This window comes from Lycium ferocissimum, chromosome 7, assembly GCF_029784015.1.
Source record: "Lycium ferocissimum isolate CSIRO_LF1 chromosome 7, AGI_CSIRO_Lferr_CH_V1, whole genome shotgun sequence".
Lineage (NCBI taxonomy): Eukaryota > Viridiplantae > Streptophyta > Magnoliopsida > Solanales > Solanaceae > Lycium > Lycium ferocissimum.
The window spans coordinates 8,179,213-8,204,021 of record NC_081348.1 but is presented as its reverse complement, the minus strand read 5'-3'; the positions used below and the strand labels follow the sequence as shown (position 1 = coordinate 8,204,021).

At 36.2% G+C, this 24,809-nt stretch overlaps 1 protein-coding gene and 1 pseudogene across 3 annotated transcripts; both read left to right on the top strand.

Annotated features, from left to right (window-relative positions):
• The first annotated feature begins 214 nt into the window (after positions 1-214).
• On the top strand, positions 215-6,094 carry LOC132063247 (cell division control protein 48 homolog C-like; annotated as a pseudogene).
• A 5,039-nt stretch (positions 6,095-11,133) lies between these two features.
• On the top strand, positions 11,134-24,312 carry LOC132063245 (uncharacterized). Of its 3 annotated transcripts, XM_059455712.1 has the most exons (14): positions 11,134-11,360; positions 12,218-12,369; positions 12,835-12,926; positions 13,421-13,534; positions 14,695-15,025; positions 15,833-16,012; positions 17,144-17,224; positions 19,240-19,458; positions 19,622-19,764; positions 21,548-21,714; positions 21,884-22,101; positions 22,278-22,370; position 22,580; positions 24,117-24,312. In XM_059455712.1, exons 1-14 carry the CDS (start codon positions 11,165-11,167, stop codon positions 24,251-24,253), a joined length of 2,124 nt encoding a protein of 707 aa, XP_059311695.1. In that variant the 5' UTR covers positions 11,134-11,164; the 3' UTR covers positions 24,254-24,312. The 3 variants fall into 3 exon arrangements, with proteins under 3 accessions (XP_059311695.1, XP_059311693.1, XP_059311692.1); XM_059455710.1 differs by lacking the exons at position 22,580; positions 24,117-24,312 and adding an exon at positions 22,953-23,087; XM_059455709.1 differs by lacking the exons at position 22,580; positions 24,117-24,312 and adding an exon at positions 23,129-23,596 and having other exon boundaries at positions 11,135-11,360; positions 22,278-22,372.
• The last annotated feature ends 497 nt before the right edge of the window (positions 24,313-24,809 follow it).

Sequence of the window (24,809 nt, the reverse complement as noted above, 5' to 3'; positions counted from 1 at the left end):
CGGCTTTCAAAGTGTCAATTTTTATATCTTTTGAACTAAATAAATAAATGAAAAACAAAAACTGAAAATCTGAGAAATGAAAGTTTAAACCCTGGTCGAAATTCAGCCAAAAGAAAAAACAGAAAATTGTTAGGTCGCTAAAACCCCAAGGAAAGAATTAAACCTTTATAATTTATTAGCCAAATCGTGCTGAAAAGTGGTCTCAGAATAGGCAATGGGAAGGGGAGGACGCAGCGGCGGCGGTGGAGGAAGACGGCCACTATCATCGCCGTTCGACAGAGAGCTTCGGCGGCGCATTGATTCCTGTAAGAACGAATACCTCTCCGTTGAAGATATCGTCGACCACCTCCGTTCTTCTTATTCTGACTATAACCGCCAAAAGCTACTTCCCTTCACCAAACAGGTCCAGAATATTCTCCAATTCTGCCAAAACCCTAACCCTAACCCAACTGAAGAAGAAGTTGTTCTAACTCCCCCTAGAAAGAAGCTGAAAAGTAACACCACCGAACGGCGTTTACAGCTCCTTGAAGCAAAACACATAAGGAATCATCGCGATGGTGATGGAGACTCGTCTACTATCGCTACCACATCCGAAAGCAGTAGTGACTCTTACTCTTCTTCTGAGGATTCCGATGCTATTTACGCTGAGAAATTGGAAGAGAAGCCTGATTTAATGAAGTCTATGCTTCGACATACCTACAATCAACAACAAGCCAATAATAATAATAATAATACTCCCATTAAGTCAAAAAAAATCGAATACGAGGTTGTTCACGACACTAATAATGAAAAAAGGAAGAAGATTCATATGTCGAAAAGGAATGAAGCTGCCACGAGGGATTTAGGAGAGGGGGACAAGTTTGGTGATATTAATGATGGGCCAAAGTTTAAGGATTTAGGTGGAATGGATGCAGTCTTAGAGGAATTGAAGATGGAGGTTATTGTTCCATTGTACCATCCTCAGGTGAAGCTAACTGTTTGTATGTTTGATTTCGTTCACGTTACTATTTTTCTATATTAGCAGGCATTTTATAGCATAGAGTTACAAATGTTTGAAGTGTATTCCTCAGCTGACTAAGCATCTTGGAGTAAGGCCCATGTCAGGGATACTCTTTCATGGCCCACCCGGCTGTGGGAAAACAAAGTTAGCTCATGCTATTGCCAATGAGACTCGAGTTCCGTTTTACAAACTTTCTGCTACTGAGTTGGTCTCTGGAGTTTCAGGTGAAAACTCATTCTTTCATCTTTTTGATTTATTTACATCATGGTTTTTATCTTTGCGAAGCATAATTTGTCACAGAATTGGTCTCTGGAGTTACAGGTGGAGCTAACCATTTGACGTTTGATCTCATTCGCGTTACTATTTCCTATTAGCAGGCATTTTGTAGCATAGACAACAACAGCAGCATAATACCCAAAGGTAATCCCATAAGTGGGGTCTAGGGCGAGTGGTGTGTACGGAGACCTTACCCTTACCTTGGGAGGTAGAAAGGTTGTGTCCAATAGACACTCGACTCAAGGAAATTTTGTAGCATAGAGTTACTAATAATATTTGAAGTGTGTCCACCCTTAGACAATGAATATGTTCCCAATGTCCACGGTGGAGTATCATATTCTTGGGGATCCATAAGCCTGCTATTTTAGCAGCAATTATGGTGCATCAATCAGTAGTATGATAGTTTTGAGTGTTCTGAGAAGGAGTGGGTGTGTGTTTTCTTGTTGCTGTCAGTTTAAGGTCTTTTGTTTGGTTTTTTATTGTTCTCTGGGTGGATTTAATTGGGTAGTTCTCCTTTTCAGGTGCATCAGAAGAGAACATAAGGGAACTGTTCTCAAAAGCATACCGGACAGCACCATCTATTGTGTTTATTGATGAGATTGATGCAATTGCTTCCAAAAGAGAAAATTTACAGAGAGAAATGGAGCGGCGCATTGTAACACAGCTGATGACGTGCATGGACGAGTCACATAGAGTTGTAAAACCCGATGATGAAGAGGGAACTACTCTACCTACTGATAAAAGAAATAGTGAAGCAAAATCAGACGGATCTAATGGTGAACCTGGTTATGTCCTAGTAATTGGCCACAAATAGACCTGATGCTATTGACCCGCATTGAGGAGGCCTGGACGATTCGACCGTGAAATCGCCTTGGGTATTCCAGATGAAAATGCAAGGGTGCAAATTTTGTACGTGCTTACACGTAACCTAAGAGTTGAGGGTGCATTTGATCTCATGAAGATAGCTAGCTCAACCCCGGATTTGTTGGAGCAGACTTGGCTGCTCTAACTAACAAGGCAGGTAACTTGGCAATGAAGAGGATAATAGACGTGAGGAAGGTTGAGCTTTCAAGCGAATTGGCAGAAGGCGAAGATGCCGAGGAATGGTGGAAAAAGCCATGGTCACCTGAAGAGATGGAAAAGCTCAGCATTAATATGGCTGATTTTGAGGTATGATGCAGAGAATCTTTTTGATGACAAGGGAACCCGTAGCCGCTACCCTTCGGGTGCGCACTATGATGTAGAGAATCTTGATTACCTTTATGAGAAATATTCCTTTGGTTGTGACCCATAATTACCGTATCTAATTGGCATTTGACATTTTATACCCTGTCGCTGAAACTATAGATGCTCCTCCCCTACACCAGCCTATGCAAGTAGAAGAACCATGACTTTCATTTACATGCATATTCAAAAATCAGCTTTTCTATTGTCTCAAAATTGTAGTGGTTGATTTTGAGTTTCACAGTTTAATATGTATAATAGATTGCTTTACCCGTGTTTTAAATTCTCTTAATGTTTATAAGCTTTGCATGATAATGCTTTTAAAGGATGATGCACACTCCATTTAGACTATGAAATTTAAGATCAAGTTTGGCAGTCTAAAAGGAGGAGGGTGCATCATCCTTTAAGAGCATTATCACGTGAAGTTTATACGTGTTAAGAGAATTGAACAATACATATATGGGTAAAGCGATCAAGGATATGGCATAGCGATCAATGAAGATAGAGTGGACCATGGGAGACCAGGGTTCAAATTCCAACAAAAGCACAAAAAAGTTAGTTGATTTCGTCTTTGGTGTACAGAGTTACCCTGGAACTTTTCTTGTGGAAGTAGCAGGTAACTAGTGAATTAATAAGGTGCACGAAAGTGGGCTCGAACACTGCCTTTACAAAAAAAGTGGATTAAGTTTGGCTTGATTATTGGATATTTTATTTTTTAGTGATCTAGTATCTGATACTCTCTTTCTGGGTATGGGATTATCTTCCATGTAAATCTGAAACAAGCTGTTTCATATAGCCTGCTAATAATCTTATGATAATCTGCAGGAAGCAGCTAAACTGATTCAACCCTCATCTAGAAGAGAAGGTTTCTCCGCTATCCCAAATGTAAAGTGGGAAGATGTTGGAGGCCTTGATTCATTAAGACATGACTTTGACCGTTACATTGTCAGGCGTATAAAGAATCCTAAAGATTACATGGTCAGTAATTCTCTTAAATTATATCGAATATTCAGATAGAATATTCAGATAGAAATACCGCACTGGTTTGTCAGTTGACTGAGCTGATAACTTTCATTTAAGACCTCCTTATGTTATGTTTCTTTTCCTTTCCCTTTATCTCATGTTGGGCGCTTTTATTTATTTCGTCCATGATCTTTCTTTGGGCATTTATCTCTTTCTTTGCCCTCTGTTTATTCCATTGCAGAGGATCTTTAAATTATCAATGTTAAGGTAGAGTTTTCTTGCCATCTTTGTTGAACTTTCTGTGGCATGGGGAATACTAGAGTTGTACTGTTACGTATCTTTTTTGAGTAATTCTTCTCCCACATGCCTGAGAATCTTAGTGTGCTTGGAAGACTATGTGTTCTTTTTGGTGTGATCACTTGTACTTTCTTAACATTATAATTGTGTCCTTGGTCCTACCAATGCGTCCAACTTTGTCACAACTATAGTTGCAAGTGTCCGGTGGGACTTATGTTCATCGGGAACACTGCTACTAGGTTGGGAGGATTCACCATCAAATGAATGCTTGCCCTTTGGTTGTAAAATTCATGCATTTCCTTTAGCAAGCATCCTTTGTGTTACAAGTTTAGTAAGCTATCAGTTGATGAATGCAAAAGTCCAAAGTTAGTACCAGTTCTGTGTGGCTTTTTAGTGCCTTAACCTCAACTTTTTTGTTAATTTTTCTTATGAGTACACCAAGTATAGAACTTCTAGAAGTTGTTTTATATTTCAGGGTTTTGGAGTGGACTTGGAAACAGGATTCTTGCTTTATGGTCCCCAGGATGCGGTAAAACATTAATTGCCAAGGCTGTTGCTAATGAAGCTGGAGCAAATTTTATACACATTAAGGTTCCTGCAAATTTCTATTTTCCTAATGACTGCTTTTCTTAAAGTTTTGCACTACTGAACATGACATGTTTTCTCATTTACTGATCTCCTCCAGGGACCTGAAATTCTGAACAAGTATGTTGGTGAAAGTGAGTTAGCTATAAGGACATTATTTACCCGTGCAAGAACATGTGCTCCATGCATTCTATTCTTCGATGAGGTGCTTGTCACTCTTTACAACTTAAACACTCTTAATTTTGTCTAATAATCCACTCACCTTCAATAGTACTGCAGAAAGCTTTTACTCATTTTTATTTCCTTCGAAAACTTAGGTGCACCTGTAAGATGCTTGCTACAAAGACTAATACATAGTACAGTGTTCAGATATTAGAGTATGTTTTGCACTGTTGCTTCAGTACCCAAAATTAGTAATAGAATAAGACAAAAATAGAAACTTTCAAAATTCTTGTGCACTTATAAGATGATTGCCAAAAAGTCTAATACATAGTACAGTGTGCAGACACGAGTGCTAAGTTTTGTACTGATGGTTTTATTACACAACAAAGTAAGGGAATAATAGAAAAAGAAAATAGAACTTCTGTGAAAAACACATGATTGTCAACCTTCTTTTTTCTTTTCTTTTACATTCGTTTTTATTTTTTCATGTTTTTACAGATGGATGCATTGACAACTAAGCGTGGTAAGGAAGGAGGTTGGGTTGTGGAAAGGCTTTTGAATCAGGTTTGTATGATGGAACATATTTTCTTGACAAAAGTGGATATTATATGCTTCTTAACCTTTGCAAATGTTAAATTTCTCTAATTTTTGCAGCTACTAATAGAACTAGACGGTGCAGATCAGAGAAAAGGTGTTTATGTGATTGGTGCCACAAATAGGTATATTTTGTTCTTTTGGATATTTGTGCCTTTTGTTTTTGGAATGAACATTGGAAGTAAATGATTCACTTCCTGTTTTGGTTCTTATTCATGTTATTATGTTTGCAGCCCAAGTCATGGACCAAGCTATTCTTCGACCTGGAAGGTTAGGGAGACTCCTATATGTCCCTCTACCTACTCCAGATGAGCGTGGTCTAATTTTAAAAGCTCTTGCCCGGAAAAAACCTATAGATTCTAGTGTCGACTTGATGGCTATTGGAAGAGATGATGCCTGTAAAAGTTTAAGTGGAGCGGACCTAGCTGCACTGGTTTGTACAGCTTTTGTTCTAACCCACTTGTTTTACCTGCCTTTACCACCCCTCCCCCCCGCCAACCCAACACACACACACACAAAAAAAAAAAAAACTTGAAAACAATGGAACTTGTCACATCTCTTTTTTTCATGGTTGGTACTTTTATCAAAGGCGTGTTTCCTTTATTGACTTTTCCCAGTTGCTTAAATGTGCTAGATGAATGAAGCTGCAATGGTTGCACTTGAAGATAAATTGACAGCCATAGATACAAGTTGTGGTGACATATCATCGACCATCAAGGAGTCACATTTCAAACGTGCTTTGGAGAAAATTTCTCCATCTGTCTCCGACAAGGTACATCTGATTCGGAACCTGGTATCATTTACAGTTAAGGTATTTATCATTGTGTGCTAAATCCGATCATGGTCTCTTATTATTCTGTTTCTGTTTGTGGATGCAGCAAATAGGATACTATCATGATTTATCAAAAAGGTTCAGAGCAGCATGAAGCCAGAACATGAAAGCCTTGGTGAAGGAGAGGAAAGAAGATGCTTAGAGTGGTGGTCATATCTCCGAGGCTTAGTAATTCTGGTCTGCGCTATAGAGGTTCATGGACCGAAATACACACACACATATTTCTCTTTCTTTTTGGTGGTCTTGTGAATATCCTTGAGATATAGTGTGTGGAGCAATAACAGTACCTGGGAGAATATGTGTCAAAAGCCTTAACCTTTTCCTCTTTTTTTTGTGTTTTTGGTTGGAAGGAGTTTGCAATTAATTACGAGAAGCCATTTCTCTCGTCCAATTTCTTTTTTTATCAAAAGGTTCAAAAGGAGTAATGTACTGAGGAATAAACATCTGGTTAAAGTTTGTGGAGAAGTTCCTTTTTTCTTCTTTTACTATTATTTTAGCAACATAATTCTTTGCACTTGGAAATATGCTATAATGTTAAACTGTTATCTAATTGAAAGCAATAGAGACGTGGTATTTATTTGCCTCTTGACCATTTTCGATGCAGTTGAACTTAATAAAGCAATCTCTCATACTTGAGTTCCAAAAATGATATGAAATTTGAATGAGATATTGTATTTTTATTTGGTCTATATTAGCTCAAAAGCAGAGCTAAATTGCAGATGAAGAAGAGTTGGAAGGGATTGGGGAAGAGGGACAAGGGATATAGAAGAGAGTATTTATTTCATTCATTTCATAATCCCTTACTTACAAGCTGAAAATAGTATTTAACATTCAAGGAAAGATTTAGAATGAGAAGTTAAATAGGCCAGCTGTGACAAACTAACTAATGTGATATTTCTGAAATTAACAAGACCGGTAAGGATTAAACTATTAGTTTTAATATTGTTGGTCCATTTGAACCTCCATAAAAATGCAACATTTTATGAAGTTAATTATATTATCGATTTACGAATTGTTGCTCCATTTGAACCTCCATGAAATCGTGTACTGTGAAGTATTTCTCTTTCAAGCTTCACATACTCACTAGATCATTACCATCGATGTATTTCAAATTAATTCCGGAACTTTGAATTGAGTATAAAGATGTCACTTCAACTTCAAATATTGTAGAGTACATTCTTTTTGGACACTTTCTTAATTTGGGATTTGCCCAACGCTTGCCATCATTTTATTTTTCATGAAGAAATAGATAGAATACAAAGGAATTTTGCGTAGGAAAGTAGAACTGAATAAAAAAATTAAATGTCACACATTTGAAAAACATTATCAAAGGTTGGACAATTAGTTAAAAAAAAAAATGAATTCACTTTGGCATGATTTTTAGATTACTATTCGTAATTTCTTTGAGGAATCTAATTTGGGGACCTCTGAATTATAAGGACGAAGAGTTTATACTCTCTAGTTAATCTTTTTTTTTTTTGTTAAAAGGATATTATAATTAAAAATAAATATAGTTAACTACATGTTAGTTGGAGGCAAATTCCAAAGATTGTTCAAACGGTTACAGGCCAATATCAATATTACAAATTGTAGTGATTTTTTTTTTAGATAATGGGTAGTTCCTTCATGTTCAAAAAAAATTATTTGCATACACTAGAGGAAATATATACATCCGGGTGTCACCAAAAGTTTCTTCCTACTCCCTTTCCGTGGCACGGACTTTGGTCTTACATATGTCTTAGTTCCTAACTTTGTCATCATATACCTACATTCATAGATTAAAGCATTGTAAGTTTTCGTGGCCATTATGGATCATGTGTATTACCTCAGTTGAGTCACACTCCACCGCCAGAGGGTGTAGATCGTATTGGAAAGCAATGGTTAACCCTTTTAAGAGGGTTGAGACTTGAGTGTGTTGGTGTAGAGGCATTCCTTTGGTGAAGCCTACCATCCAGTCATTATTACAATTTCTCATAATCCCTCCCAGACCCCCTACCCCGTGCTTTCCAATGCAGGAGCCATCATTGAGCTTGTAGTACTCCCAAATGTGGTGAAAAGAAATAAGAAAAAGATGAAATATCAAAATCACTTACAAGGAAAATTATTGACGTAGTTATTTATTATTTCGTCCATATTTGTGTATCACCTCGTATCTTCGGGCTAAAATGTGATCCGTACTATGGGGATATAATGAAATCAAGATGGAAGGTGTAGGAAGTGTTTTGAAACCTATAAAAGGTATAAGAAGAGTATTTGGGCAAATTAGAGTTGAAAGCTACACTACGGACCATGTTTTCAAGTGAATTTGTAGAAGGACTTACTTCAAGCCACTATAACTCCCTTATTAGTTGGGAATTTGGGAAATATTCCTTGATGAAAGTTTTAGCCCTTTGAAATACCTTTCCATCGATATAAGGATCAGGTCAAACGGATCTATGTACAAAAAGTTATGTACGTTTTACTATAGAGCTATCAGTGGTGCTCGTCCATAGGCTCACGACATGATTAGATTGCGTCCTAGGGCCATGTCCCGCGTGTCCGGGCAGCGAAGTGAGGATCATTGAGTGCGAGAGCACGAGCACACACATGCATAGCAGGGTACCGCACGCTGCTAGGCACGCGACATGCCAAATTGATGGCTTTTTATATCTGTCTGAAATATTTATAAATGCGTTGTTTTCCTAATTTTTCATTCTATTCTTCACTTCTTCAAACCCTACCACAAATTTTCTCTCCTCTCCTCATCCTTTCCCACCAAGGTAAGTCCCTCCTAAATATTTCTAAGTAATTCTAGCTATTATACATGAGATTATTAACAAGATTCTACTCTACAATCACAGGGTTTTCTAGAAAACCCTTCTCAAGGATTCAAGTTCAGATTTTGGGATTCTTTTTCAAAGTTTGGATTCTTCTTTGGGTGTTTTGGATCAATTAATATATGTAGGGCTTCTATCCACGTGAGGGAACATCATTGTTCTTCCCCACATCACGTTTAATTCATGAAAACACGATTTTTCCTCAGAGTTGGGAAATTATGTCTCAGTTCATGATAAACCCTAGATACATGTCAATAGTTATATGTTATCATGCTTATTCCGGTTATTTGTATTCATGACTATCATTTCGATTATTATGAATCTTTCCGTAATCCATGAATACTCATGTTTTGAACTCCATGGGTTATCAAATACAAGTCAGGAATCAATATTATTCTGTTCTATAGATTTTACATGTTTCCATGCTTCATACAAGTTATATTATATATCTATATACATGTTAGATTATACATACAAATCATGTTTACAAGTCATGAGCTTTTCAGCCAACCATGTTCATGTTCATGGTTTTAGGAATTGCACATATTATCGAGAAGGTTTAATACCTGAAACTACGTACTCCATCGTAGGATAAGGATCGATCCGGCCTGTTAGGACGATTCCTTCATGTTACTTATTTCCGGTTATTTTATGGATCCAGTCACGTCATGTTCATGTCTTGTAAGCCGACAAAGTATGAGATGGCTTAGCTGATCGGGCAGAGATTAAAAGCCACGTGCTCGCGTGGTGGTTACATGTCAATTATACTAAGGCTCTCCCACTTAAAATGATTTACTCATATTATATTATATGCATGTCAGATTATGCTCATTTCATATCCGGTTTACGATTCTGATTTCGGTTTTATTATTTCATATGACCGCGTTTATTCATTCAGTTACCTTACATACAAGTACAATTTCAGTGTACTTACGTCCCTATTGCTTGAGGCTTGCATTTTGAGTGATGACTGTGACGCACAGGATCGCTAAGATCTCACACGTATCCGCTTATTGCTAGCCCCAATTCAAAAGAAACGATTTTTATTTCATGTTCATGTCATATTAGGCTATGAAGAAGTATGCCGTATCCGCTATTTAGTATTCCTATGCAATGTTCGATGCCACTAGGTCTACATGTTACTTCGATGTTATATCGGGTGTTGGTTATTTTTATTATACTCAGACAAAATGTTTTAAACATGTCATATTCCACGATAGTAAATGTCTCATGTTGATTAAGCCGGCCATATGGTTGCTATGTAGTCGATTTTGTTACGCAGGCAATGATTCGGGTTAACAATTTAGACATAAATTTTACTTTAAAAAAGGTTAAAATGTTGTGAATGAAAATTTGAAATGGAGAATTTAAAATTTTAAATGCTCTCAACCCTATTTTTCAAACTTTAAATTCTATATTTGAATTCAAAGTTTCAAACTTATTTACACATAGAGTGTTCGTGGTCTAGATTCGGTTTGTTAAAACAAACCAAACCAATTAAGTCGGTCTTTTTGAATATTCAAACCAAACCAAACCATTATAGCATAAATTTATCGGTTTTGGTTTTGTCGGCTTCGTATTTATTATGGTTTTTTTCGGACTACTTATATATACCTTTCCCTTAAATGGTAAAAAATAATCAAAGCTTTGACCGTGATCCATTCAAATCTAAGAATCTTCTTAATTAATTCATTAACTTTATTTAGGTATAGGCCTATGGTTATTAATTTGGTGTTACGTAAACGTTTATTCATATTTTCATGTTTAATTACGTCATATTCCATGATAGTACATGAAACGGAAAATGATAAACCGAAAGACAAAGTGTTGAAATCATTTTAAATTCCAATATTTTCTTCCCTTTAATTTGTTTCGTAAAATGCTAGCTTATAAGTAGTAATTTAGATGGCATGTAAAAGAGAGGAAGCCATAAGGTTTTTATTTTACAATTTCTTTTTATTTTACCTTAAACTTAAATAGGACACTTTTCTTTCTAATTTTTGAATTTGTAAATGGACTTGGAATGAACAAAATTTTCAAGAATCTATATATATATATATATATATATATTTAAATATGTATCTATCTATCGGTTCGGTTCGGTTTTTGGTTCGGATTTTTTTTGGTTTAACACCAAACCAAACCACATATTATTTTTGGAACTTAAAATTTAAAATATCAAGTCAAAGTTTCGGTTTTATTAAGTCGGTTGTCTCCAACACTGAAATAATAATCGGTGAAACTTATAAGTAAACACTTGAAAAAACTCAAATATTTGAAGTTTTATTCATGGACAAATATTGAAAGGAGGTTGGACTACATTGTAAATCTATAACAAACTAAAGAGGGGTTTGAAATGAAATTATCTCTCCATATGTGAGCTTCAACAGCTTTACACACACCTCTGAATTTCCAATGGCGACCGCTCTTTCTATAAACTGGACTCGCTTCGCTTCTCAAGTTCCTCGCTCTTTTCCCTTCCCTTTTCTTCAAAAGAACTGCCACGTCATCAGATTATACCGGAGCTTCCGGTTTTCCGGTAGCTCCTGCACTCTTTATTCCTCCTCTAGACGCCCTTACACTGTCGTAGCTTCCAATTCTCAGTCTAATGGTAAGTCCAAACACATCATTTTTTCATTTAATTATAATCATCTTTATTCATTATAAACTGAAAAAATTACTACGCCCTCCGTCTCAATTTATTTGAGAGTGTTTAACTTGGCACGGAGTTTAAGATGACTTTTGAAACTTGTGGTTCAAAATAAACCATTAGATAATTGTGTGACTGGAAAAAATTTCATTGATGATAAAATGGTAAGTTTAAAGTTAAATTATTATTAAATATTTGAGACTTTCTAAAAAGAAAGAGTGTCACATAAATTGGACGGAGTTAGTACTATAAGTTCAATTTGATATATTCATGTATGCATTAGTTTGATTCTTTATGGGGAATAAAATTCAGGAACTTCATGAAACCTTACAGTAGTGGCAATTTTTTGTTATTTTAACATGATGACCTAGTACATTTTAATGTCTCGTGACTTATGAACAAATCTGCATCATTGATCTTAACTAGTCCTTGATTGTGACAGCTACTACTCCTGGTAGAATTAATTAATGCTAACTCCGTCCCAAAATAAGTGTCGCTTTAGCTTATTTCACGCCCATTAAGAAAACATTAAATACAAGGTATGGTTTACTAAGTTACACCTATTTATTAAATGTTTCTTGAGAATTTAGCACTATTAAGAAGAAGTAGTTCTTTAATATAAGGGTATTGTTGGAAACAATTACTATTTTTTGTCTTGAATTCCTAAAGCGACACTTATTTTGGGATGGAGGGAGTACGTAGTTATGCAGATGGTTTGGGAACAGTTTGATTTGATAATCCAAAACAGACAACTCACTAGGGTACTAGTCAGTCGTGTTTTCTAAAAAATGTCCGATGATTTGTCAAAATTTTGGCAGGCTTGAGTAGTTATACTGAAGTGGGTGATGAAAGATATAACGTGATTGTGGTGGGAGGAGGGCACGCAGGGTGTGAAGCTGCCCTTGCTTCAGCACGATTAGGGGCGAAAACGCTGCTTCTTACTCTTAATCTTGATCGCATCGCATGGCAGGTAATGGGAACTCATCTTTTCTGTTTTTTTGCACTAATTCTGTTACGTGCAATGTACTTTTTTCTTGGCGTTTATTGTATACTAACATTTTAAATTGTATTCTTTGGCTATTTTTGAAATGAGGAAAATTGTGACTTTTAGGAATAGAAACTTGAATATTAGTAGAATGAATTAATCTAATCTGAGTTAGCTCCAAATGGTCAAACTGACCCTCGATAACCACTAAGTGGCAAATAAGTTGGAACCGAAGGAAGTCTACGACTGCGTGATTAATAAAAAGAAAGAAAAGATTGGAATAGAAGGACATGCATTTCTGCTTTCCGAGAGAAAACTTGTAAATTCGTGATGTTATGCATCAATTAAGCTATAATTCAAGGACTATTAAGTTTTCAACCCAAGGATGGTTCTTATATCTAAATCTGCTTTCATTTCATGATTGTAATCTTACTAACTAATTTTATGCAGCCATGTAATCCTGCAGTTGGTGGACCTGCAAAGTCTCAGCTGGTGCATGAAGTCGATGCACTGGGTGGTGATATTGGAAAAATAGCGGATAGGTAAACCTAAGTACTCCAGCTGCTATTAAAGAAATCATCTGGTCTAGTTTGGTAACTGGCTCAGTGGAAGCATTTTTGTTTTCAAATCCTGAAAAATCGGAAACAAAACCATGTTTGTGTCTTTTAAAAGGAAACTAATTAAATTTGGCATCTTTTTTAAGTTCTTAGAAAAATATAGGGGACAGGAATACTATAAAAAGCGTGGCGGGCTTACAAATTTGTCTGCGTCTCAAAGGAAGAATAACTGAAGAACTATGATAATTACCAAATAGGACAAAAATGAAAACAATGAACAAAGTAGCTTGTAAGCATGAAAACATCTTTGGAACAAGTTTGGCAAGAAAATGGAGAGGGTATGGGACGAGATAAATCTAGTAGAAAAGAATAGTTTAGTGAGGCTTATTTTTTATAATATTCGATATTCTTGGAGTTATATTTCCTTAAATCCACCTATCATTATTCAGGAGACTGATGAAAGCTTCTTTTTCCAATAGGTGCTATTTGCAGAAACGTGTTCTTAACATCTCTAGTGGCCCTGCTGTTTGGGCATTATGTGCACAGACGGATAAGAGAGAATATGCTCTAGAGATGAAAAAGATTGTTGAGAGGTAAGTTTATTGTCACAACATAGAATACAGTTGTTATCAAGAATGACTTGTGCTCATGAGTAAGCTGCTCAAAATTTTTTACCATATGGGGCAGATGTGCTTATTAAGCTGTTTTATAAATTTTATGAACGCAGGGCAGATAAATTTCATCAAAACCAATAATAAATTCAGTAACTTGTCTTTGTCACTACTGCAGATACCACTTACCATGTGTTTCATTGTGAACTACACAGTGAAATAAGTATTTTATGAGTGCTACATAGATCCTGTTTTATATGATTATATGAACTTCCTTCTTAAGCTTTGATCTATTGTTCTGGGAGAAATAAAGATGAAAGCTTAGTAATTTCTTGTCCACGCTATAGAGTTTCATGGATCACTTTGTATACTATGCTGACATATTGGATACTTATCGTTCTAGTTAAACTTTGTATGCTTTAAAAATGTTACAAACACTGTGCAGATAAATTCATTAAGGCCATAATACATTCAGTAACTTGTCTTTATCATGCTACTGCAGTTACGAGTTATCCTGCGTTTCATTTTGAACTACACAGTGAAATAAGTATTTTATGAGTGCTAAATAGGTCTTGTTTTATAATATATTACTTTTTTTCTTACGCTTTGATCTATTATTCCTGGAGAAATAAAGATGGAAAGCTTAGTAATTCTGGTCTGCACTATAGAGGTTCATGGACCGCTTATACTAGACTGGCATCTTGGATGCTCTTTCTAGCAGTATCTCATATACTTCTCAGCTAAAGTTGTACAATGTCTTCATTTAACAAACTATTGGAAATATATAAACCTGTACCTGTACAATGTCATCTTCTTGCGTTACAAAGTGCTATGAAAATATTCACCTCAGGGTTTCTGGGACGATTGCTGTGCTGATGTAATTTTCACCTTTTATTACGAGGCGAACTAATCCATTTCTCTCGCCTCCTTCTTTTTCTTTTTTGGGTATAAAAAGGAAAAAGGGCTGAGCTATAAACATCTATTTACTTACCAGAAAACTGAGAAGTAGGGAGAAATTCAATTAATTCCTTGCACATCGGTGCATGATTTTGCAAGTTATTCCATTGTGTTCAAATTATATATCTCAAACATATTGGTGGCCTTTATATCTTTTGAGCCTAACTTGTCGCTCCCATTTCCAGCACCCCAAACCTCTTTATCAGAGAGGCAATGGTAACAGATATTTTGTTGGGGAAAAAGGACAACATTGAGGGGGTCTGTACTTTCTTTGGAATGAACTTCTATGCACCTTCGGTGATTCTGACGACAGGGACCTTTATGAGTGGGAAAATATGGATTGGTAGAACTTCAATGCCTGCAGGAAGAGCTGGTGAATCAGCTTCCGTTGGTCTAACAGAAAACTTGCAGCGCCTTGGCTTTGAGACTGATAGGCTAAAAACAGGAACCCCTGCACGTGTAGACTGTCGTACTGTAGATTTCGCAGGACTGGAACTCCAACATGGAGATGAAGAGGTCCTTCTGCTTATTCTTAATATGTAGGTTCTGTAGACTTAACTGTCATCTATGATCTCTAACCATGCTGAACTACTTGTGCAATCCAATAGCATATTTCTTACGACAATGTATTTTGTGAGTGAGTTGCAAATATTGCATGCTTCTGGATGAGTTTCATTTATTAAGTATGTTGTATAACAGTATAAGCTAGTTTCACTTGCAAGTGCATGTGATTTTTATTTGAGTTGTCTCTGGATAAACTTACTTGTCACTTTAAATGCTCTGGATCTCTCTGAACCTAGATCCGGTTTAGGATTTCCTCCAAATGTACTCTGATAGGCGATATCTAATACTCTTTTCCCCTAGTCCAACAGTTATTTCTTGATTTTTACTGATAATAATAGATGTTAAGTTTGTCTGATCAAAAACCAATTTATTATAAGCAATTTTATATCTAATACAAAACTGCAAGCATGTGTTTCTGAGTGCTATGTGCTATATAATACAAGTTACACGATGTCCAGCTCCCCTCTCCTGTGGGATAGACCGTAGAGAATAGTATATACATTGTGAGGGGGCTTGCGTTATTGATAGGTAGCTACTTGTAGAGCTTTTATTTTGCTTCTTGCCTTCATTTTATCTCATGAGGGTCATGAGGGTTTAAGATCTGGAGGCTTGAAATTCCCTTTAGAGTGTGTTATCATGCGATATATTTGTTGGTAAGGTTCACTTAAAATAATTGTTTTTTTTTTGTTTTGTAATTTATATATATACATGCTCATGGGTCTACATTCATATGCTCCAACATTTATCGTTGATCCTCAGGTAAGCTGGTTCAGTTTTGATGCTAATTACCATATAGAAAGGGAACAAATGTGCTGCTACCTTACACGCACCACAAAGAGTACTCATCAGCTAATTAAAGATAATTTGCATGAAACTCCTGCTTATGGAGGGTGGGTGGAAGCTAAGGGCCCTCGATACTGCCCCTCCATTGAGGATAAGGTATTATATGATGTTGCAGACCATGTAGCTTCTCTCTGGTTTTGATGCATCTCATACTAAATTCTCCGTTCTAGCTCTTATTTTCTTGTTAATATCACCTAATGCGCGGAATGCTTGCGTTTACTGATGTGAGAATGCTGCACATTTCTTAGCCAAAAATGTGAAATGGAAAGGATTAATCTTCCTTCGAACTTTACTTTTGCCGAGACAAATTTATATCAGCATATCTTTATTTCGAGTTACAGAGAATTTCAAATGAAGTACAGATAAATTGTAACTTCGGATTTTTTATCTCCATCTTATTTTTCCTGATATTCATGTTTCTTTGATTCAACTCAAATGGCAACAGAAAAGGGTAATTATTTGGATTATTACATTTAGGCGTATAGCATTTCAAAGTTGCTTGTCTACTATTTTGTGAGGATCATATCAATGTGCAGTTCAATAGTGGGTTAGAGTGATTCTGAGGCATAGTTGGAAGTTGATTGATATGGTTGGTGATAAAATCCCCTCACATTTTAAATTCTTAAAGTGGATATCCATCATGGATTGTGCAAATTAGTTACCACTTACTCAGAAGGGTGTTATTCTATGTTGTCGAATGCTCTGTTAAGATGGTGCAATTGTTAAAGGAGGCTACTATTATACTATTTCCCAAGCTTGGAATCATATACACCTTAGCTATGTTTTGAAACTATTAATGATCACTATCTCGATGAAATGTTAATGATCATGATTCCAATGAAGTGTTAATGTTGTCCCTTTTTGTTTTCCCTGCAAAAAATTTATATCCTGATATTTCAACAAGAGGAAATTTATACCCACTGAAATTTCTTAGTAGTTATTGTGTAACTTGGAAGCTCCTTGTGCTATTGGAGGGAAAAGAAAGTAAGTGGAGGGAAGATTTAATTCCATCTGATACTAGAATCTGCTAATGTTATTATAGTTCATCTAGTGAGTGGAGGGTGAATCCTTTCTTGTAACGAAGTATGTGACGAGTATTAGTTGACGTAAATTTAGTAACCAACTCCCTCGTTCAAATATCATGGCTCCAGATTTGAAAACTTATTTGTTCTTATTTTCTTTTTATTTCTCCCATGTGAAGTATGATTATCTTTTTGACTATTTCAGATTGTAAGATTTCAAGAGAAAGAGTCTCATCAAATATTCCTTGAACCTGAGGGTCGAAGTGTTCCTGAGCTCTACGTGCAGGTTTGCTGACTCTTTGAGTTAATTTAATTACTGCCTTACACGAGGAAAACAGCTTTTCGTTGATTGTCATCTTGCTGACAATCTGCAGTGTTTATGGTATAAATCCTTTACATTCAAGCAGTGTATTAATTGATCGACTAGGGGTTATCGCCTCATGGGTGAGCTCTTCGAACTGTCAGGCGCAAAGTGATCCCAGCTAGAAGCAGCAAATATTTCGATTTTGACTTTAAAATTTGTATTTAAAAAAAAAAAAGGAGTAAACAAAGGGCCTTTGTCTTTTGAGTTCTTGGTCCTCGGACTCCTCCCCGCATACACTTCAGCTGTAGCACTCTATTTTTCGTTGTTTTCTTATTCTTCTCAGCCTTACAACGCCTTTCCTACTGGTACCTTTTGCCTGCTTTGAATTTACTTCTTATTTTCTTCTTCAAGTGAGGATTCTTTCTTTTTTATTGTGCAACTCCTCTTCAACCCTTTCACTTACTAGAGTAATTGAATACGAGTTGAATGTTGCAAATTGATTCTTTTTATAATTTATTAACTGAAAATCGAAAATTTAATTTTGCGATGGAGCTATCTTTATGTGACCTTGTTAATAGGGTGCTTTTGGTATTGAAGGGAATGTTTATTGTGAAAATGTTTTATCTTGGGAAATCATTTCCCACATCATGTTCCCGTATTGTGTACTAGGTAAAGTATGATAGGCGTGAAGGTGGAGGAGTGTGTATGATGACTGTGTTTGGGTAATATTTTAGTACTAAAGGTTAATAACAGTATTAGAACGGAAAAAAGGAACGATTGAAGCAAAAATAACATGTCAAACTGTTATCCGCTGAGTTTCGAACTGTGCAATTGAAGCAAATGATATACTGCAAAGAAAAATGACTTTTCCCTATAAATGAATGACTTTGGTTTCTCCCGTTTGAGGAAAATATTTTCCTTCAATAACCTTATCAAGAAAAATTATTTTTGTTGGGGTAAAAATATCTATTGGCGCATTGCAAAGTGGCGTCGAGTTTGTAGAGGGTGCTTCTGAATGATTTTGGTGTACAACAGGCAATGGTGGGTACCGTTAGAGATGTTCTGCACAGTTGGGCTGTAAGACGTAGATGTAGAAGGCAAAAGGCATGGAAGGTTGCTCCATTAGCTTTTATGTGGGTCATATGGAAAGAGATAAATATGAGAGCTTTTGAGGGGGTCGAAAATGAGTTTGCACACTTAAAAAATAGCCTTTTCTCTTTGATTGCATTTTGGTGCACCCTCATGATTCCTTCTTGTATAGATGATTGGGTGTCTTTTGTAGAGTATCATGTTTTCATGTAGATTCTCTACTTTTTGGTATACCTCCTGTATATGGGAGTTTTCGTTCCCATTGTTAATAATACCACTTACCTTATTTAAAAAAAAAAGGGGTCAAAGTAACCGAATACTCAAAAACAATTCATCAAGAAAACATTTTAAGAAAAGCATCTTTGGTCATACCAATCACACCCTTACTGATGTTTAATATGAGTTGTTGGAGTAACATTGTCATTTATTATATCTTAGATGCTGAAATTAGTAATATTTATTGTAATTTGATGTTACAAGTACTAAATCCATACATATAGCTAATTTTTGTATTTCCGGAGGATTGGGTGCTTTACTTCGAACTTCGAAGAAGTGTACACTCTTAGGATCTTGTCGGCTTTTTGTGGTTCTCTTTTTAGAATAATGTATTCAAGTCTGTTACCTATTCCCGAGTATAATGTGCTAAGGTTTTGCCGGTTAGTGATATCCATAAAATTGATTTTAATTTGCTATGACTTGGTCATTTCCAAAGAACCAATGGAGATGTGCTGGTAGGAAGATATGTAGCCTACTTAAAGCTCTCTGTTGACTAATTTCTTATAGTTAAAATTTCATTTTCTTAGTACGCTCTCTCTTGGAAATGAAATACTCTGATGCTATATATCACTGTATTGCTGAGTAAATACTCCAATGCTATTTGCATAGTGTAATGATTCGTTCATCTGTAGGGATTCTCTACTGGTTTGCCGGAGAGACTACAGTTGCCACTTTTACGAACATTACCCGGACTTGAGAATTGTACAATGCTCAGGCCAGCCTATGCCGTAGAGTATGATTACTTGCCTGCTTATCAGTGCTCCAGATCCCTAATGACTAAAAGGATCGAGGGTCTTTTCTTTTCTGGCCAGATCAATGGGACAACAGGCTATGAAGAAGCTGCTGCCCAGGTTTTTATCTTCCAATATGCTCACTTTTGCTTATGTATTTTTACCTATGCATCCAATAGATATAGGAAATGTTTAGACTAGTTCCTACTTTTTAACTAGGCCGTTATGATTATTATCTGATAAGTTCTTCTAAGCCTCTTTGGGTAAATTTTTCCTGATGTAGGGGATTATATCTGGAATTAATGCAGCTAGACACTCAGATGGCAAGCAACTTATTGTTCTTGAGAGAGAAAGTAGTTTTATAGGGACTTTGATCGATGATCTTGTAACCAGAGATCTTCGAGAGCCTTATCGCATGTTAACAAGGTGAAGTGAAGTAAGAATGGTCATGTCATAGCGATGACCTCTTTTATTTTTGATTAAGCAAGCATGCAATAGCTATTATTTGCATACTGTTAAGTTCACTGATGAAACTACAATATTCTTTGGTTGCATTGTTGTCCAAATTAACAGTGCGCGTCGTTTGCCTTTAATTGATTACACACCTTATTTTCTGTTTAACCTTTATTTAACAGTATTGGCCAGCGGTATAACCTGAAGTGAGTTAGGAGATCTGCAATGCCATTTTGAAGATAATTGACTACATGTTCTTTTTTTATGAGCTGGTCTATGCCTTAGATCTGTCTGTTTTTACCTTCTCCTCTTTCCATGTTGCTATTGGCCGAGCTATTTCCTGTTTATCATTGTTATTAGATAGTGAATTTAATCTCTGGACCTTCTGTAAGCAAGGTGCATCTTTCCCAAAATGAAGAAAAAGATAAAAGAAATAGTGATGCCTTTGCCGTTGTTGTAGACATCGATTATTTCCATTTGCCTTCTTGTGAAGTATTTTTCCATGTTTAAGTACAGCTGTTGTTCTCCTAGCCACTTTTTATTTTCAACTTTTGAAAAGTACCTACTGCCTGATGTTTTCAGATTTATATTTTCAGCAGTTGCATGAAAGTTCTTATAAAAAAAATCTTTGCTTATGTCTTTGTTTAGACTAATACCTATGTCATGGAACATACAAAATCCAATAATATATTTCTTTTTGCCATTCTTTTGACTAGTCAAATTAAAATTTTCTTTGCTTTGATTGTTGGCTGGAAAAAAATGAACCCAATCACAAGAGCTACCTCATGAGGTGAGGATTGTCCAAGAGCATATAAGGGGACATTGGATGTTGGGCCTTAATCCCAAGAGCTACTTCATGGAGTGAAGATTGTCCAAGACCAGAGACAACAGTCCATTCCCATTTCCTCTGCCAATGGAGGATACTTTGCACGGCCAAGGCTAGACATTTATTGTGTGGAGAATATTACATGGGGGCATATAACATTTGGAAACCTATAATAGAGATGATTCTGGCTCTAATACCATTGGAGGCAAAAACATTTGGTGATTTCTTCCCATCTATCCAAGTCTGGGTGGATAGAGTTACCAAATACCTGTGTTGGTGGGAGGTAGAGAGTACCCCGTGGAATTAGTCGAGGTGTGTGCAACCAGTCCGGACATCACGGTTATAAAAGAATCATGCTAAGAAAATGAACTCCAGGCCTAATTCAACCCCAAAAGCTAGTTTGTGAGGTGAGGGATCGGCAAAGACCATATAAAGAGACAACAGTCAGTTCCCTCAACCAATGTAGGACACTTAACACAGTCTCACACGAGCAAAACTGGACATCTGGAGCTTAAAAAAAAAAAAAAAAAACAAAAATATGAGACTATTGCATGGGCTCAGACTATAACATGGAGGTCCAACTTAGGAAACAAAAAAAATGGATGGATATGACTTCAAATATCATGTTGAATTGCATGACTATCTAAAGTTTTAAGTTGTTACAGTATTTATACTTTTATCATGTCGTCAGCAGACCTGATAATAACATTACGCGCATGACCTGTTATTAACATTACTGAGAAATCTTGAGTAATTATCTATGATAGATGTCATCTTTCTGTGTAGATCTTTTTTATGATAACGAAGTGCATAACCTGTTATTAACCTTGCATAACCTGTTATTAACCTTACTGTAATCTTGTCATTGTAGATGATAGTTCTTATCTTCCTGTGTAATTCTACTTGCTAATAAGTCTCATATACCTTCAGCCGCTCAGAACATCGTTTGCTTCTGCGGTCTGATAATGCGGATAGCCGTCTCACTCCACTTGGTCGTGAAATCGGTTTAATAGACGATCGAAGGTGGATGATGTACCAGGAGAAGCAAGCTCGTATCTTGGAGGAGAAAAAGCGGTTGAAAGCAGTTAGAATTTCAGGTCAGCATTGTTTCTTTCTCTTGTCCCTCTGCTTGTTGGTGGATGTAAAACTGTGCGAACCTTATTACTTGTGCTTATATGGAAATCATAATTCTAGAAGTAAATATATGAAGTCTTTTGTTCATTCAAATTTTCTGTCTAACTCAATGCCTGTTTCTTTTGCTTCTAGGTGGAGAGTTGGCCACTGAAGTTACTTGTCTCTCTGGTCAGCCAGTAAGGGATTCATCAACACTAGAGAGCCTGCTTAAGAAACCACATATACAATACGAAGTTTTTGATAAGCATGGGTTTGGAAATTCCACCCTGTCCAGGATGGAGAAACAGTGCGTAGAGATTGATATCAAATACGAAGGCTTCATTGTGCGCCAGCAGAGCCAACTTCAACAGGTAAACAGTGATGCACTTGGGCTTTATTTACTAGAACTAGGATAGGGGACTCTGGTCTGTTGTATCTACACACTCATTGGTCTTTTGATCCTATATCTCTCTGCTTTCAAAAACCCCTCTAAATCTCTAATCGGTCGGTATCTCATATCTTTGTGGCGTCGACTTTCTGCTTGTAGATGGTTCATCAACAGCACAAACCAATTCCCGAGGACATAGATTATTATGCAATGGTGACTTTGTCGCTCCAAGCACGTGAAAAACTCTCAAAGGTATTTTCTGCCTCATTTGCATAGCATTGCTGTCTTCTTGCACACACAAACTTTTAGTTATTTCCTTACTACTTTTCACAAGCTTAATGGTGTAGATCTTTTCTGCACAAAGATGACATATTGTGCCTAATTATTCTCTCTATTAATTTTTCTTTTTAGATGTTCTAATATGTTTTCCATCCACCGATGGCCCTAATTTGAAAGGAGAGGGTGTAGATCTTTTCTGCACAAAGATGACATATTGTGCCTAATTATTCTCTCTATTAATCTTTCTTTTTAGATGTTCTAATATGTTTGATACCATCCACCAATAGTATAATTGGATACAACTTCCAAAGTTTTAAATCCAATTCTTTATACAAATCAAATTTAATGTTTGATGTTTTCTCCATCAAGTTAACTTTCCCACTTGTTAGGTTAACATTTACTTCAATTGTTATTGATATAAGTCAGGCTAATATTTTATGCACCTACGCCAAGGTACATAATGGAGGGAATGGTAGTAAGTACTTGGTGTAAATTCAATTGTTCTGGTAATGTTGGCAAAATGATGTTTTGATCCTCCTTTCTTTCTTTTCTTAGTTCATAGGCATCGCTGGACTTTGTTGTGTCATTTGGACAAATGCAGAAAGACAGAGAGAGAAGGGGGTGTGGGTGGGTTGTTTGTTGGGGCGGGGAGCAGTTGGTTCTTGCTTGTAGGATTGGGTCTTTTGCCAGTTGCCTTATTTTACCATATTGCATCTGCTTTATGTACTGGTTAGGCCGCAAACAATTGGGCAAGCAAGTAGAGTTGGTGGAGTTAATCCTGCTGACATTACAGCACTCCTCATTATTCTTGAATCTAACAGGAGGAAAGCCAAAGAGCAGAGTAGAGAACAAGCAGTACTTTTGTGAAGGATACATATGAACAGCTTAAAAGTCCTCTTCAAATGACACTTGTCTCTTAAAACCAGCAGCATTCTTGTCTGCATGATTTTTAGATCAATGAACAAGGGAATCATCACCACCTAGGATGCATGATAGTCTTCCTGTTTTCATTTGAGATACTTGTAGTTGAAAACGAAGCCAAAGGTTATGTACTATACGTACACGAGTTGTAAGATCAAAAGCATGTGGACAGTTAAATCAATCCTGTCTGGTTCCCCCCAAACCCAAAACAAAAAAGAAGTTAAATTAGAGCTTCCTGTATAATAGAAATATCCTTTGTAATTAGGCAGATGCTGATTATTTATACAAATCAACAGTTTAATATTTTTTGTTTTCCCATCAAGTTAATGTTTCCCCTTGTTATATTTCAACTTCTTTGTGCTTGGTGGCTCAATTGTTATTGATATAAGTCAATTGGTGATAAATATTTTATCGATATAGGATACTCGTATTGATAAAATGATTTGAATGGTATTGTAAGTAATCTTTTGACCATTATTTTCATTCAATTGTTCTGAATGCCCGGCTAATGTTCAAAAATGATGTTTTGATCCTCCTTTTGACTTTCTTTTCTTGTTCATAGGCATTTAGCTGGACGTAGTTTGTTGTGTCATTTGGACAAAATGCAGAAAGACAGAGAGAGATTAAAAATGTCTTTTTTTTTTTTTTTTTTTTGTGGGTCCAAATGTGGGTGGGTTGTATCTCATCACATTTGTTGGGGCGGGGAAGTTTTTGCAGTTGGTTCTTGCTTGTAAATTGGATTGGGTCTTTTGCCAGTTGCCTAACATTTACCATATTGCATCTGCTTTATGTACTGAGTTAGGCCGCAAACAATTGGGCAAGCAAGTAGAGTTGGTGGAGTTAATCCTGCTGACATTACAGCACTCCTCATTATTCTTGAATCTAACAGGAGGAAAGCCAAAGAGCAGAGTAGAGAACAAGCAGTACTTTTGTGAAGGATACATATGAACAGCTTAAAAGTCCTCTCCAAATGACACTTGTCTCTTAAAACCAGCAGCATTCTTGTCTGCATGATTTTTAGATCAATGAACAAGTGGAATCATCACCACCTAGGATGCATATATAACATGATAGTCTTCCTGTTTTCATTTGAGATATTTAATTTGCGCTTGAACAGTTGAAAACGAAATTTCCAAATCTATTACTATGAAGTTTAAAAATTCACGAAGTTGTAAGATCAAAAGCACGTGGACAGTTAAATCAAGCCTGTCTCATTTACCCCAAACCCAAAACAAAAACAAGTTAAATTTTTCTTTAGAGCTTCCTATATAATGTGGGTTAATAGTTAAGGGAAAAGTATCCTTTGTAATTAGGCAGATGCTGGTTAATATATATGGAAATAAATTAAAACCAGTTAACTTGTCTTAAATAAAAACAGTTTGCAAGCCATCTATGTGGTTCCTCTTTTTTTAAAAAGATCTTTTTTTTAAAAAAAAAAGTTTCCCAAATATTTCAACTTCTTTGCCAAAGAATTAGTGTTTGTTTTAAAAA